The 14,020-nt window shown below is 39.6% G+C and overlaps 1 protein-coding gene across 12 annotated transcripts in view; it reads right to left on the reverse strand.

Moving 5' to 3' along the window:
• Positions 1–544: 544 nt before the first annotated feature.
• Positions 545–14,020, reverse strand: part of PIK3CB (phosphatidylinositol-4,5-bisphosphate 3-kinase catalytic subunit beta) — a 101,102-nt gene continuing 87,626 nt past the window's right edge. For 6 of the 12 annotated variants that reach the window (XM_037406324.1, XM_037406323.1, XM_037406322.1 and 3 more), the window contains 6 exons: positions 13,625–13,703; positions 6,084–6,251; positions 5,499–5,622; positions 4,325–4,470; positions 2,600–2,732; positions 545–2,088 (listed from right to left, as the gene is read on the reverse strand). In XM_037406324.1, the coding sequence (XP_037262221.1) occupies positions 1,951–2,088; positions 2,600–2,732; positions 4,325–4,470; positions 5,499–5,622; positions 6,084–6,251; positions 13,625–13,703 (788 nt within the window). In that variant the 3' untranslated portion in view covers positions 545–1,950. The remainder of the gene's footprint in view (positions 2,089–2,599; positions 2,733–4,324; positions 4,471–5,498; positions 5,623–6,083; positions 6,252–13,624; positions 13,704–14,020) is intronic. The other 6 variants (XM_037406320.1, XM_037406316.1, XM_037406314.1 and 3 more) reach the window with 1 other exon arrangement.

Consider the following 14,020-nt stretch of genomic DNA (forward strand, 5'->3'; position numbering starts at 1 on the left):
TTCCCTCCTACTTTACACAGAGCAGTTTATTTATTTATTTATTTTCTGAATGAAACCCTGTGTGCCATAAGCTGTAGCACAGATGATAGAAACCCAGGGAAAGTGGTGATCTGTTTACTAATACAATTCAGCAAACCAGTACTCCAACATGAAGTTATCACAAAATTAACCCTCGTGACCTTATAAACACTGCTTCGTGTAAGGCTCATCCCTGAGAGGTGAACCTGGAAAAGCATTCTGAGTTGTCACCTGCAAGGCAGGTTTCTTTACCCTTCCTCCCACCTGCTTTAAAAATGGAAAATACAAAAATTAAAAAGGGGGACATGCCACACCTTAAATGCCACTGTATTATTTTTTAAAGAAAACGCAAACAAGCCACAAACCAGAACCCAAAATCAAACCTCTTTCACAATATTCTAGAAGCAGAGATCTTTTCAGAGAGATTAGCCCAAAGGCTGAGGACAAAAGAACCAAACCACTGCATAAAATGCTTTCCTGGCTCCAGATAAGGTTCTTGACCTTTAAAAGAAACAACAAAAATAAATCACTTTCAACAAAGTAAAACCACGTTTAATTAAATTCCTACATAAAACAACATCTCTATGCAAAACAACTGTTTAGTCAAAAAGTAAATATATATGTTTAATTCTCTTTCAAACGTCAACAAGAATTGAGAGCTACCAGTGTTCCTTGGAGAACAAGCAGTAGTTAAAGTCTGCCTTGCTGATGTTCAGAAACAGTATGTTACATCTTTTAACCAGCAGTTCCCTATTGCACGTCACAAATTTGCTCTCCATTTAAGCACCTAAAAGCCTGGTACCTCACTAAATAAATTAAAACAAATCCAGTTTCTTCAGCAACCATCTTCAACATATATATCTTGGTAAAGCAACATTACTGCAAGTTTTTAATAAATACAGAAAGAAAAAATTAACTTCTCACTGGTGTTTTATAGAATGATCTTTTTTCCATAAACACTTCATTTTCCAAACAATTGGGGGTTTTGGTATGTTTGCTCTAAAAATCACTCTGTGTGGTACATTTAATGAAAGTTTGTCCATACATAAGTCAGTACATTTGCATGGCACAACTAATCTGAGATATGAATTCCAACGTAAGGTTGTAAGGAGCTTCTTGCTGAACCCAAAATAATTGTGTCTCTTCAGGAGTTGAAAACAAAGCCCCAGAGGCCAAACGGGAGAGTGTTACCGATGAGGGATTCTCAGGCATATTTGGAATTGGCCTAATTTTCCTCTCACTGAAGGGCTTCTTGTGTGTGTGTGTGTCACAGGAACAAAATCCCACAACCCTGAACATCTGGACGCTGCATCATGTTCAAAGGTGTGTTGGTGGTGACATCGCCCCCCGCTCACATCTTCCGAACACCCACCCTTCTTTTGGCAGCAGCGTAAGACATTAAGCAGCTCCCTGCAGTACAACAATACTGTGGTTGCTATTTACAGTAGAATTAATGCATCTGTGCCAGTAGGGCAGGGTTCGTATGAAAAATATACACAATATGGTCATTTTTAGCCAGATTAGGATATAAAAAAAATTTACTCTTCAAGTCCCAACTTCAAACGAACAACAGTTTTGTTCGAGGTCTTCAAACCTCCCGAGTATGTTAGAGCACATTACCCTAACGTATAAAACCAAATATTTACACCTCCATAAAGTACCAGAGAATTTTTAAAAATGCCTAGTAGCTCTCAGCGTGCAAAGTCAGCAGGAACTGATTATCCAGGATGTTCAATATTTGTAGAGACAGTCTTGGAATGAAGCATTCAGAAGCAGAGTGCAAAAGACTCAGGAATTATTTCAGCCTATTTCTTTCTGCTGATCTTTTGTTTTCTTTCTTGTTTAAAATAAGTTTTGTTGGTCCATGCTACAGACCCCCCTTAAAAACACTTATCAAGGTAACATTCAGCTTAGTGCAAATGCAAAAATCTTCTAGGATCTGTAATCTTTTCGAACAGTGTGAGCCATCCAGTTTACTTTAGTAGTCCAACTTTCACGGAGTGCTTCATCAAATTTTTGCTTAAATTGTTTTAGTGCTTCTTCCTCACTCTTCCCTAAGGCGAGAGAGTCCTAAGATGACAGGAAAACAAGTACTGTTAGGAATTCTGAAAGCCACAGTTAAGGTCTCCTTCACCTTTCCACATAAACCACATTCTGTTTTGTTGGGGTTTTTTGTTTTTGACACTTTTTCACTTATTATTCATCAAGCGATACATCAGTGGTATTTTCTGGGTTTAATATAAAACTAAAGAGTTAAGCAAATAAATTTCATCTTTACAGGTCTGTGCTTGTGCATGAGCCAGGACATAAGACACCCTGAAATGACTATAGTCATAGCACAGTCATAGCATAGATGCAGGAATGCTAAACTCATTACAGAATGGCTCAGAGGAACATACATTCATAGTTTCCTTTGACCACCAGGACTGACCACAGACCTTGTTCTATAGAGCTGAAAGCTTTGAGAACTATGGGAAAATCTTGACAGAAATGGGCAACAATAAAAACGTATTCGTCTTAGAATCAAATTTCACATACTGGAGAGATGCCAGGTCCTGCTGAGCTGTACATCTTACTTTACCTTGAGATACTGGATGTCCTTGACAGAGGTTAGCTCCGGAAGCCCTGCAGTTAACATCAGTGCAAAGAGTGTAATAAATAGGTTTCCATGTTTTCGCAGAATCAAGTATGCTTCTTCACAATACTGGCGGAACCTTCACGTTCACCCACAAAGCACATGCAATGAAGACAACACATGAGAACTTACAGAGCTGACAAACACATATAATTATTTCCAACAACTCTTATCTGGTCTAACACATACATCATAGGAACCCAGTAACAGAAGGGACAGAGATGTCTCTGGAACCTCCAGTGTATTCTCACCAAAATATCCCTTGCCTCTCCAACAAGTCCTTAAAGCATCAGCACTCGAGACCAAAAACCCCACTGTTCTTCAGAAGGAACAAAAAAATAGCAAAGGTAATGCCAGTGTCCTGCCTCCCTGAGAATTTGTTAGGTGAAATGCCCCGATGATTCCATATGGTGGATCTACAGTGGAAGAAGGAAAACCTCCAGCAGTCCCTACCAATCCAGCCTGTCTCTGTAACGTAATTCCTTCCTGCAAACACGGTCACAATCGAACCGACAGCCACATCTAGCGCAAAGACCCATTGTGCAGACATTTGAAAACTTGCTCCGTGCCCCCAAATGTGCCATCGTCCACTGTCAGATCCGTAGATTTCCACAGGAAATGGGAAAACCCCTTCAGACTAAGATGACAAGTTATACTTCAAAGAATCAACTATCTTCTGAGGAATTTTTCAAGTGAAAGTGGAATCCTACTGCCATTTAAAGTACTCCGTATTCCACAGCTCTTGCAGCAGCACAGTCACCTAAGAGCTTTTACTTCATGGTTTTAAAAATGGAGCCACAGGGTCATTTCCTTACTCTCCAGGAGAGACACAGTCACTGGCAGTTGCTTTCCATTCTTACTAGGCACACCGTTACAAACGAACGTAAGGCTTCTTCCACCAGAAGCAGCTGTAAGATTTATCAAGCCATACCCAGGTACTTCATTCCATATGTCTGCTAATAAATTCTTGCTGTGCAAATGATAGCAAAGTGAGAGCAAAACATTCAGAATGCCCCTCCCGTCATTGGTGAGAATGACACAGAAAGGAAAAAGAAAAATCTGCCTCGACAGGCGGGATCACAGAGGGTAGTTTTCCCTTTCGTGTTCTGTTGCAGCTCTCTAACCCAAGATGGGAAGGGGCATGTCAAAGTGTTGGACTACGAGCACATGGCTCTATGTGCCAAAGCATCCAAGTAAGGCTGGGATCCATCAGCAGACTGGATGTGCACCGATGTGCAGAAAGGGCAGAAGGGAGCCTGTTCCCAGCTCCAGTGCTTCATCTCGCCTGAACAACAGTCTGCGGAATCCCTCCCTAGTGCCCAGTGCTGCTGAAGGTAAAACAAGATGAGCCCAGAAGAACGTGCCATCCCCTGCCAGAGGAGATAAAAAGGAACTCTATGTTTCCACTGCAGAGCTGCAACCTCTGTTGTACGAAGTAATTTGTGTATATACTCTAGCTCAGGCAGAGAAGCAGATAGTAAATTCCAAATGCACGTTCATGCATCTGTATATGCATATGTCTATGCAATCAGTAGATTCTAAACGCCTATTAGCGCACTCCCACACCAGTACAAATGGTCAAACCAAACCCAGACAGGTTCCTGCGTGGGCTGGAATTTATCACCAGAGATCATCTTGGTTACAAAAGGAAGAGATTGAAATAACACTCACCGACCAAATTTTTCAGTGTTCCCTGTCTTCCCTTGTTGAATAACATGAATGAAATCATAGGTGAGTATGAAAGGTACCCGTTCCCTTTTAATTCCAAACTTGGACTTGAAGTTTCCAAGAATATGCCCAAAATCTATATGAAAAAGCTAAAAAGCAACCAGAAGTGAAAATTAATTTCCTCTGTAAAATGCTTCACTTTTCTAATTTCTCCATAGGATACTGGTATCAAGAACAGTTAATTCACAATGCTACTCTCCGTAGCCCATGGTTTCAACCCCTTGGGAGTGTTTAGTTTTAAAACATTTCAAAATTTATTTTAAATCAGTGATAACATTCACAGTCTTACAAGGACCACTGCTACAAATCTGCATGCAAAAGATTATCTCAGGTTTAAGCTTTTGATGTCTGCCAACAGACATCTTTGCTGGTAACATTAGGTAGAAAAATGAGCAACAATGAGCCCAACAATAAGCCCCTGAGGCTCAACATCATATCCAAGGGCTTCCTACATAAAAGACAGGAACAAAGCTAGCAGAAATTAAGTTAAGCTCAAGAAACTTGTGAGAGTTCTCCCATTTTACAGTCAAAGAGCACTTCAGCTTTCTTCTAGTAGGTAAAAACTTAAAAGAATAATGCAAATATCTATAAACCTCTCACTTTCATAATCTTTGCTAGTTTAATAGGCAGAATAATTTAAGTAAAATGAGACAAGTTACAGTAGAAAGTAACAATTAAACAGGAAAATACATTTCTAAGTTTACCTAGGTTCTAGGCATTGAAACTCAGTCACAGCATCACGCTGGTACTGAGCTCTGTATCGAAAATGCCTGCACAGGTGGGCTGCAAAGACTCACTCCAGGAAAACTACACTGCTCAAATGACTACTTTTACTCAAGGAATCCAAACCATTAACAGGCCATCTGGATGTTCTGAAAAGAGTTCTACAGAACAGCCTCACTTGATATCAAAGTGCTTACGAAACAGGCATTGGTTGGACCTTCCACTAGTCTTACATTCCCTTTCTTTGAAGCTCCCTCCAATTCTCAGTAAACAAAGACATCAGTTGCAACATGTTGATTTGATTTTACCAAGACACTAAAGAAATCAAAAGTTCTCAAAATAATTCTTGCACAACAGATACGGCAGTCATTTTGCTTACAGAAGAGATTTTTACCTGACCATTTTTTCTGACCATGATATTGTCACTGTGTCTGTCACCAATCCCCAATACATAAGTAGCTACACAGTAGCCAGCACAAGACAGAGTAAATTCTTCAATGGCTCGATCCAAGTCATCTCTATAACCACAAAGACAAACAAGATTAGTGCACGCTACCGGTAATTCATGTCGTGCCTCAATAAGGATTTTTTGCTTGTTTAAACCAGAAACCCATTAGGATGCTGTAAAACTAGACTTATTTGAGAGAAAATACTGTAAAAAAAATAATACTCTTTTTATTATTATTATACAAGGGAGAATAGGAGAAATGCAAATGTTATGAAATTTTTCTTGGGTTCCTTTGTTTTGCCAAATCTAGTAAAACTTAACAACATGCAGTCAAAATGCTGCAAATGGCAGAATTTCAGCTCAATCATTGTTTGAATTCTACTGGCACCATGAAACTGAGTCAGAATGTGACATACTAGAAAAATAACTAGTAACAAACCAGCCAGAAGAGGCACACATTCCTCAAAACTGAAAAAGAAAGTTACAGGAACGTTGTAGCTTACACTACGAGCAAATAACTGTAGAAATTACCCTAAATTGTATTCCTTCAGCCAGTTCAAGAGAGCATCTTTGTTGAAGGCAGCAGCAGCAGCAACGTTGCTACTATTTAACTGAATGTCAGCAATGGTTTCTGAGCTAGACACAGCCTCGATAAGGCCAGCGTGATCCCCAGTTGCTAAACAGCCGTAGGGCAATATCCTGAAACAAAACGCAGATTTAGGTTAAAACCAAAAAAACACTAAGAATGTTTCTTCGGTGTAGCAATATGTTGAGCAGGCTGAATACTCGTGCTAACGTGAACATTAAACTCTCAAAGGTTAACACACAGATAATGCTTGCAAAGTCCAAATAGCAGCAATACATTTAAAACATTGATTTTTCCTATTATCTATGTAAAAAAAAGAACTTACAAGCAATCCTAATTTTTCCCTTTTACTAACACATTTACTTGTAATTTTACAAGAGAAACCGTAGATGGAGCCCTTTGTTTTCATTTGTTAATTTACTGGCTAAACAGACACTAAGTGACACTAATGTTCACTGTGGACTAAATTATCTGTGTAAATGAGAAAAAGGATCTTATCCTTTTCCCCCACTCTTCCTATTTCAACTTAAAAAGCTAGCAAACCTTATAAATATAAGCATGAGATAACATTTTCCAACTCTCACTGATTTTAAGCATTGAAACCTAATGAAAACCAGGAGTACATCTTTTAACCCACCTGATATTTAAGAATATTCCTGTGCATTCATACACTAAGCCTAGTAAAAACATATACACCAGTATCACTACATTAAAATAAGACACAGTTAAAGACAGGAATGAAGGAGAGAGATGTTTAAATAGGTAAGTGTTTTTCCAACACATTTCCTCACTCCAGATGCTAAACAGAATGGCAACTTAGATGGGAGCTCAACGTATGCAATGGGAACTTAAAGCAAACTCTTCAAAGGCATTGCACCACAACGGGAGGTGCCTACCCTCACGCCAGGCACCTCAGGTCAGGAATGTTACCTCAACTCTGGGCATGAATTCACGTACTAAAGAATGGATGCCTGTGCAAATCTAACTGCGGTACACAAGCTATAGACTAGCACTCATTAACTTATAAAGCTGTACAAAAAAATTGCAGGACATACTAAAAAATTGCGTGTTTGTGCATGTGTATAGATATATGGACATAGATATATAAAACCCCACTGCTGGTGGAGTAGTTAGTTATTTATACATAAACCAGGTATTAAGTCTTGATTGTTACAAAGCAGAACCACATCTCTTTACTGACACAGCCTATTATCCCAAGCCACAGAAGAAAAATAAATGAGATTGCAGACAAGCTCTTTGACATAACAGCTACTAGATAACTGGACAGTTTCTCCACCTCAGTGATAACACACAACTGAAGCAGCACAGGCAGTAGTAACTGTATAGTTGGGGATTCTTCTCTACTGGCCACAAAGCAAACTCAAACCCAGATTCAACAGAGTATTTAGAGAACACTCAACTTCAAAACAAAAAAAGAAGCGAAAATTTGGAACCTTCTTCCCACGTCTATTCTAATCTACTTCCCCGATTAAAATCCAGAGCAGAGGCTCCTCACAATGACCACAAAGGTATCTGCAATTACCGAGCACCAGCGTTCATGATAGAAGGAAGCACTGCCCATCCTTATCACGACACGACAAATGTAAGCCAAATATTGCTAGGTTAAAGTGCACGCTGGCCTTCTTCCATGGCATTTCAACCCACCCTACTCACAGCTTAACTGGGCACATGTCCAACAACTTCCCCTTCAAAAGCAAGCAATGATGAAAGCACTCAGCCCCTTGAGGGCCGTGTGCTTACAACCGCAGGAAAAAACATCCTTGTCAGAGAGACAGTTTGACAGGAGTCAAGTTAGGGACAAATCCTCTGGGCCCTTTCCATCTCATCCTGGTCTTTCTGACTTCAACATCTGTCAGCACGATATGCTCCCTGCTTTGTAATGCCAGTAAAGACCACAGACAGATCAAACCGGCAGTCCTGGGCAGGACAGGGAGTTTTCTTCTTTGCTCCATTTAATACTGTTCTTGATTTCAAGAGTTTTAATTCTCCAAAGTAGTATCTTTCCAAATACAACACCAAGCTCTAGCAATTTATCAACATCTTCTCTGTAACTTCAGGCATTAATGAAAAATAATGGCATCTCTTAGACTTGTAACGAATACATTTTTCAGTGTGTTTGTGAACTCAGACTTCATTCATACACAGCCGCTTACCATCAAACTTCACACGTATTAAGGGAGGTGAAAATGAAAACTCACTATAAATAGGCAGTGAAATTAAATAGTTTGGGGAACTCCCCCCATCTGTTCAAAAAGTACCCATGTACTAAATACTTTTATGACAATTTACCACAGCAGAGGTCACTCAACACAGATTAAACTCCTCTGACTTGGGATTTTCTGTTGCTCTGTTACTTCACTAATTTCTCCCTTAACACCATCTCAATGCTATAACATCAGTAAAGCAGTGGAAATTCTTTTTGATGCCGGGATCGCTCTCCTAAGAGGTGCAACGCTGCAGACCCCGCAGCATGCTTAGGAAGACAGATGTTATGCTTCTCTGCTGTGACATGTATTTGTAATATCTAAACAGTCCTCACTGAAATAACAGAAAGTTATTTAATCTACTAGGAGTATGTCCATACACATTACTTCGGAGGTAGAATTTTTTAAAGCAAATTAACTTGAAGAGTGGGAATTTGAATCTCTGAAAGGCTTTTTGTTTCTCTGCAGATGCAACCTCAATATAAATACCATTTGACTTAAGTTTGTTCCACAATTGCCCATATTTGAAGGAACAACTAGAGATAAACTACAGAAAGAACTGAGGAAGTTTGCCTGCGTGTACTTAGTAATGTCTTAGGCCAACTATTTCCTGCTCAATTTTCAGATAGTAGTTTGTCTTAGAAATGAATAGGTATGGGGATTAATTAAAGAATATCCTTTTTTGGTTTTCTCATTTCTCTCTGGTACTTGAACAACTGATGTCTAAGGAACCTGACTCTGAATGAGACTTCTCTAAATGACAGAGCTGTGTTCGTCTTGGGTGACCGTCCGCTGTCTAACGGCCGGGTCTGCACCGAGAAGCAGATGCAATTTACACCTGGAGTTCTACCCAGTCGAGCACTCCACAGTCCATCCAGCGATAGCCCAGGACGAAGGACCTACTGCAGTTCAAGGCTGCGTCCTCTCATCTACACATATTTACTTTTCTGATACAAATCCTGATCTTGTTCTGGTATTTAGTCAGAACGCACACATGGGAACCTAGACAACAAAACACAGCATGTGTGATTTACCCAGGAGACAAATCAGTTGACAATTAAACGAACAAACCAACCAACCAAGCTTTCTCCTTCTTCAGCTTTGGAGATCTCAAAAGCAATATATATTTTGTGTTCCTCTCCAGAGCAGAGAAATGCCACTGGGAGTATTGTGCTTGCTTTAGGCACGGACTGGGCTAAGATTTCATTTTAAATTACTACTAAATAACTAACTGCAGATTGCAGTGCAATTATAAGGAAACCGATCCCACCCCAAACTCCTCAATGGCAGCATACTGGTTGCCATTTGATCCGTGCTTCACAGAAGCTGTACGATTTGCTGGTGGCTAGGTATTATTGATTGAAGAGAGAGGCAAACAGCAACTGCTTCCGCTCTTACACCGGTGAAACAAGTGAGAAGCCTGAATGGAGTTATCAGACTTTCTGTCGTGGATAAAAGGAAGCAACAGCTTCAGGGAAACTAAAGCCTCCAAGGACGACACGGGGTGAGAAGAAAAGAATTCACTCATTGGTATGGACGTATGAAGTTGTATTTTTCAGGAAGGCACATCGATTTGACACTACCTTTTTGTCTGACACCATGCCTCTTACCCAAGCAGAAAGAAGCAAGCCAACAAGTCCCGACTCACACATGGCAACAGAACTCATTAACACTGCTGCTAATTCATAGATGTTGAAGTTATCTCTTCCCGAGAGGCAAGTAGACTGTAAACACAGAGATCACAAAGTTGTACCCTCTTAGCTGCATCCTCGTGCTCCAGGTGTGCAGAGTGGTGGTTCTGTCAAATTTTCCTTTCAATTAAGGCCATTTCAAGCCTTCTCTTGGCAATCTCTCTTGGTTCACCTCTCTGTCAGATATGGAATTATAAACCTGCCTCAATCCCAGCATTTTATTTCATAATCATAACTATGAAAGGATGAATGGAAGGAAAATGCTGCCACTTAAGTAGATAAATGGAAGAGGCCAATTATAGAACTTCAAGTCTCACCAGGAACTTCCCCTTTCTACTTTTTTTTTTTCTTCTGAGAGTTTTAAGAGAAATCTTGGGCATGACAAGCTATTTTTTTGGTTTCCTTTGCTGAGTTTAAAAAAATGCCTTAGTCAAGAAAAGCGTATTTGGTGTCTCCTTATCACTATTCCTGTTTGCTAGGCACAGTGTGTGGCCCAGGCTAGAACCACAACCTAAGCTTCTGGGAAGGCAGCAGCACAAGTATGCCTCATCTGGGATTCCACAGCTGCCAGAGGTTGTCCTTGCTCCTAAATGCTGGATCAGTCTCCTCGCAGTCTGTTTATAATGACATAAATTATCTGAAGTTTCTTCCAATCATCGTTCAACTTAACACACACTCAGCCACCTCATCACAAACATACACTTCCAGAAACAATTTATTATTCACATTCCTAATTCCCTCATCCCATATTTCACTCAGAGGAATCTTTCCTTAAGCAACGTAAGTAGCAAATTTATACTTTTACTTATCTGTGCAGGCTGATACGAAGCTCCCACTATTACATTCGAACCACAAAAAATTTGAAACTAGCTCAAAGAATCCAAATGAAGTATTTCAAGTAATATTTAAATAAGTACTTTTAACCTTATAAACAACACTTAAACACAAAGGATTACAGCTCTTTCACAGGCATACAAGACTGAATTTATGGCTTCCTAATGGCTTATAATAATGTGACACCCAGTATCTTCTTTAGAACTATTCTCCTAAAAACAATTAGAATTTGAGAATTGTATCAGCTAAAACTGGCACATGATTTGGCTGGGAAAATTCCCTACATAGAACCAGAGGGTTGCATGGTAACACTGAACAATGCCCAATACTGTTGCTCTTTGGAATGCTCTCCTATTCCTAGAAAGAAGTCATGTTTATCTCAGCTTTGCAACAGACTTTGGAAGATACTAAGGTATTTCTGGTCTGAAGAATGTTTTCTGACATCCAAATAGTGTCTTATCAAGAAAAAAAATGCAAAGTGGGACTTCAGAGTGTACGTTGATGTTCACAATGACCGTCAGTCTCGGTGTAACCAGTGGGCTGCTCGCGGAAGGAAGGAAAAATGGCTACTACAAAGAATAGCTGAGTTCATTGCTACTTGCTGATTTAAAAGTGACTAGTTTACATAGGAAGAGATATCACCCTGGAGACTTGACTGATAAACTAGTAACAAACGAAAATCCCACAACCCTCCTCATCATTATGAAACAAGTTTTCCACATGCTGGAAACTCCTGTGCTCATGGCATCTTGGAAAGGTTTTATTACTTCATTTTGAAAGAAGTGGCTTTGCAGAAGCAGCAGAGCAAATGAGAAGACTCTTTCTAAACACAGGATTTCTGTCTTAACAGAAAACAAATCAGGCACTCGACAACCTCACAAAACCTGCCTAAAGGAAGCAGAAATGGAAGTTTTAGCATGAAACACAAGTGAGTTCAACACCATAAACACGTCTTTAGTACTTCAGTACAAATGCGCCAGAACATCATGCTTTTTCTCCACTGTCTTTATAATGGCTTGGTTAGAACTACTTCATTGCAATGGCATTGAAAATTTCAAGGGAACTGCAACATATTTCCACCCCCCACCCCCCCCCCGCTATAGTATTGATTCTAAATATAACACCTTTCCTGTCAACCTCATCTTACTACAGAATCTTGTCTTGCTGCTGACTATGCACCGTTTATCATGATTCAAAAATACAACTGAAACCGTGCAGTGTTATTAACATTAGTGGGTGGTAAGCATAAAACAGATGGCAGTACTTTTTCTTACATACATACTTCAATAATAAAAGTCTTCCACCGCAGAATACTGACAAGGCTAAGATTTTCACATATAGATGAATTTCATTCAAAATTCCACATAGAATCCAGTGATAAGCCACTTGGCAACAGCTTCCAGGTAGAAGAGCCTGTAATTGTCCACCCTTCCAGACTGTAACATCCTAACTCAAGAGGCAAGAATATTATGGGAGTCAGACTCAAAAGCCTCGCTAAAGTCAAGGTAAGGACATTCACTACTCTTCCCTCCCCTCAAAGACGGCCATTGGATTAGTCAGGCATGGTTCACCCTTGGTAAATCCATAGCGACTGTTCTCAATCACCATCATTTTCTTTGCACAACAGCTCTCCTAGAAGAGAAGCACAAGTAACTAACTTCTCTCCCAAGACCCTCATCTTCATGAGGCTTGTCATCTAATTAATACAAGACAGATATTCTTCTGTTAAATTTTGTAGGAAATAGATCACAAGTGTAAAATTTATTTGGAGAGTTAATACGTTAATTTGTGGCTATGGCAGCACAAACCATGCATGCCCTTAACAAGTAAGATCAAGAGAAATAAGAAAATGTTAACAAGAACCACCTGTGTTTGTGCATTCCACAAATCTGATTATTCTCAACCATACAATGAAATTCTATTATAAAGAACCTCAAGCCCTCTATTCCCCAACCCCCAAATTACCAGTACTAATTTCTACAGAAGTTTTGACTATTAGTTCTACCTATTGGAGAGTCTTGATGGTGCATTCCAGGTGCAATCCTCAGCAGCTAATACCTGACCAGCAGATACATGTTCTATGTTTGTACCTCACTTGCACATGTGTATCTTAGACCTTAAGAGTTGTAATTCCCATAATCATTAAAGTCCCATTTTTGCACATGCCTGGAAAATCAGTGACCATTAATAGGTAAGTTGGTTACATGAGGAATTTATGAAACGCCTCCGTTTGGGAAGGTCACAGACACAAACATAAAAAGGCACAAAACCTGCCTGCTGGAGCCTTAACTCAAGAACTGGTTCCCGACCTCATAGATGCTTTTTATCTAGATGCTTTCCAAAGGATGAAAACAGTAAACTATGTAAGAGAAGAGTGGAATTTATAATCAGCATGCCGACTTAAACAACAAGAGACAGGGGGCACCAGGAAAAAGATGCTGCTTGATAATAAAAAAAAATAATCTCAAAGTTTCACCTCTTCCATTATTTCTTTTTAAGGCTAAATTCTTTTGGACTGTGGGCCATCTAAGGAATGAAGTGCAAAGAGAAGCCATCTAATTAGTTAAAGCAACTGCCTTCTACAGCCTGTTCACCTTGGCTGTGACAACTGAAACTTCTGTCCCCTTTCTAAACATCTATATCGAAGCCCAGCAGGGTAGGTATTTAAAAAACAGGAAAGCTTTACTGCTAAAAGTGGACTCTCCACCCAAATAAAGTAGCCCTCAAGATCCTTACCGGAGATCCAGACCAGCTTCTTTCCAAAGTATGTCCATCAAACGCAAAATCTGGAGCGTCAACATGTCTTGTCGCAGATCTGTAATGAAAGGATGAAACTGCTACTTCAATTTCTCAGGGTATTGTAGACAAACTTTATAATGTTTAAAAGGCCTTCAGGAAAAGGTATCTAAAAGTATTTGTCAAGCCTAAAGATTAAAGTGGAATTAACCATAATTGCATCCTCATGGCTGATAATGTCTATAATTTGAAACCTAGTTAGAAGATGATGCTCAATTTGTTTACCGATGTTAGAGTAAACCACATTTGTATTGTGGCAATACAGAGCAACATAGCTTAAGTGCAAGCGTGGGAGTGAAGAAAGGAAAGGAAATATTAAAAAATTTTTAGCATTGC

Source organism: Falco rusticolus, chromosome 13, assembly GCF_015220075.1.
Source record: "Falco rusticolus isolate bFalRus1 chromosome 13, bFalRus1.pri, whole genome shotgun sequence".
NCBI lineage: Eukaryota > Metazoa > Chordata > Aves > Falconiformes > Falconidae > Falco > Falco rusticolus.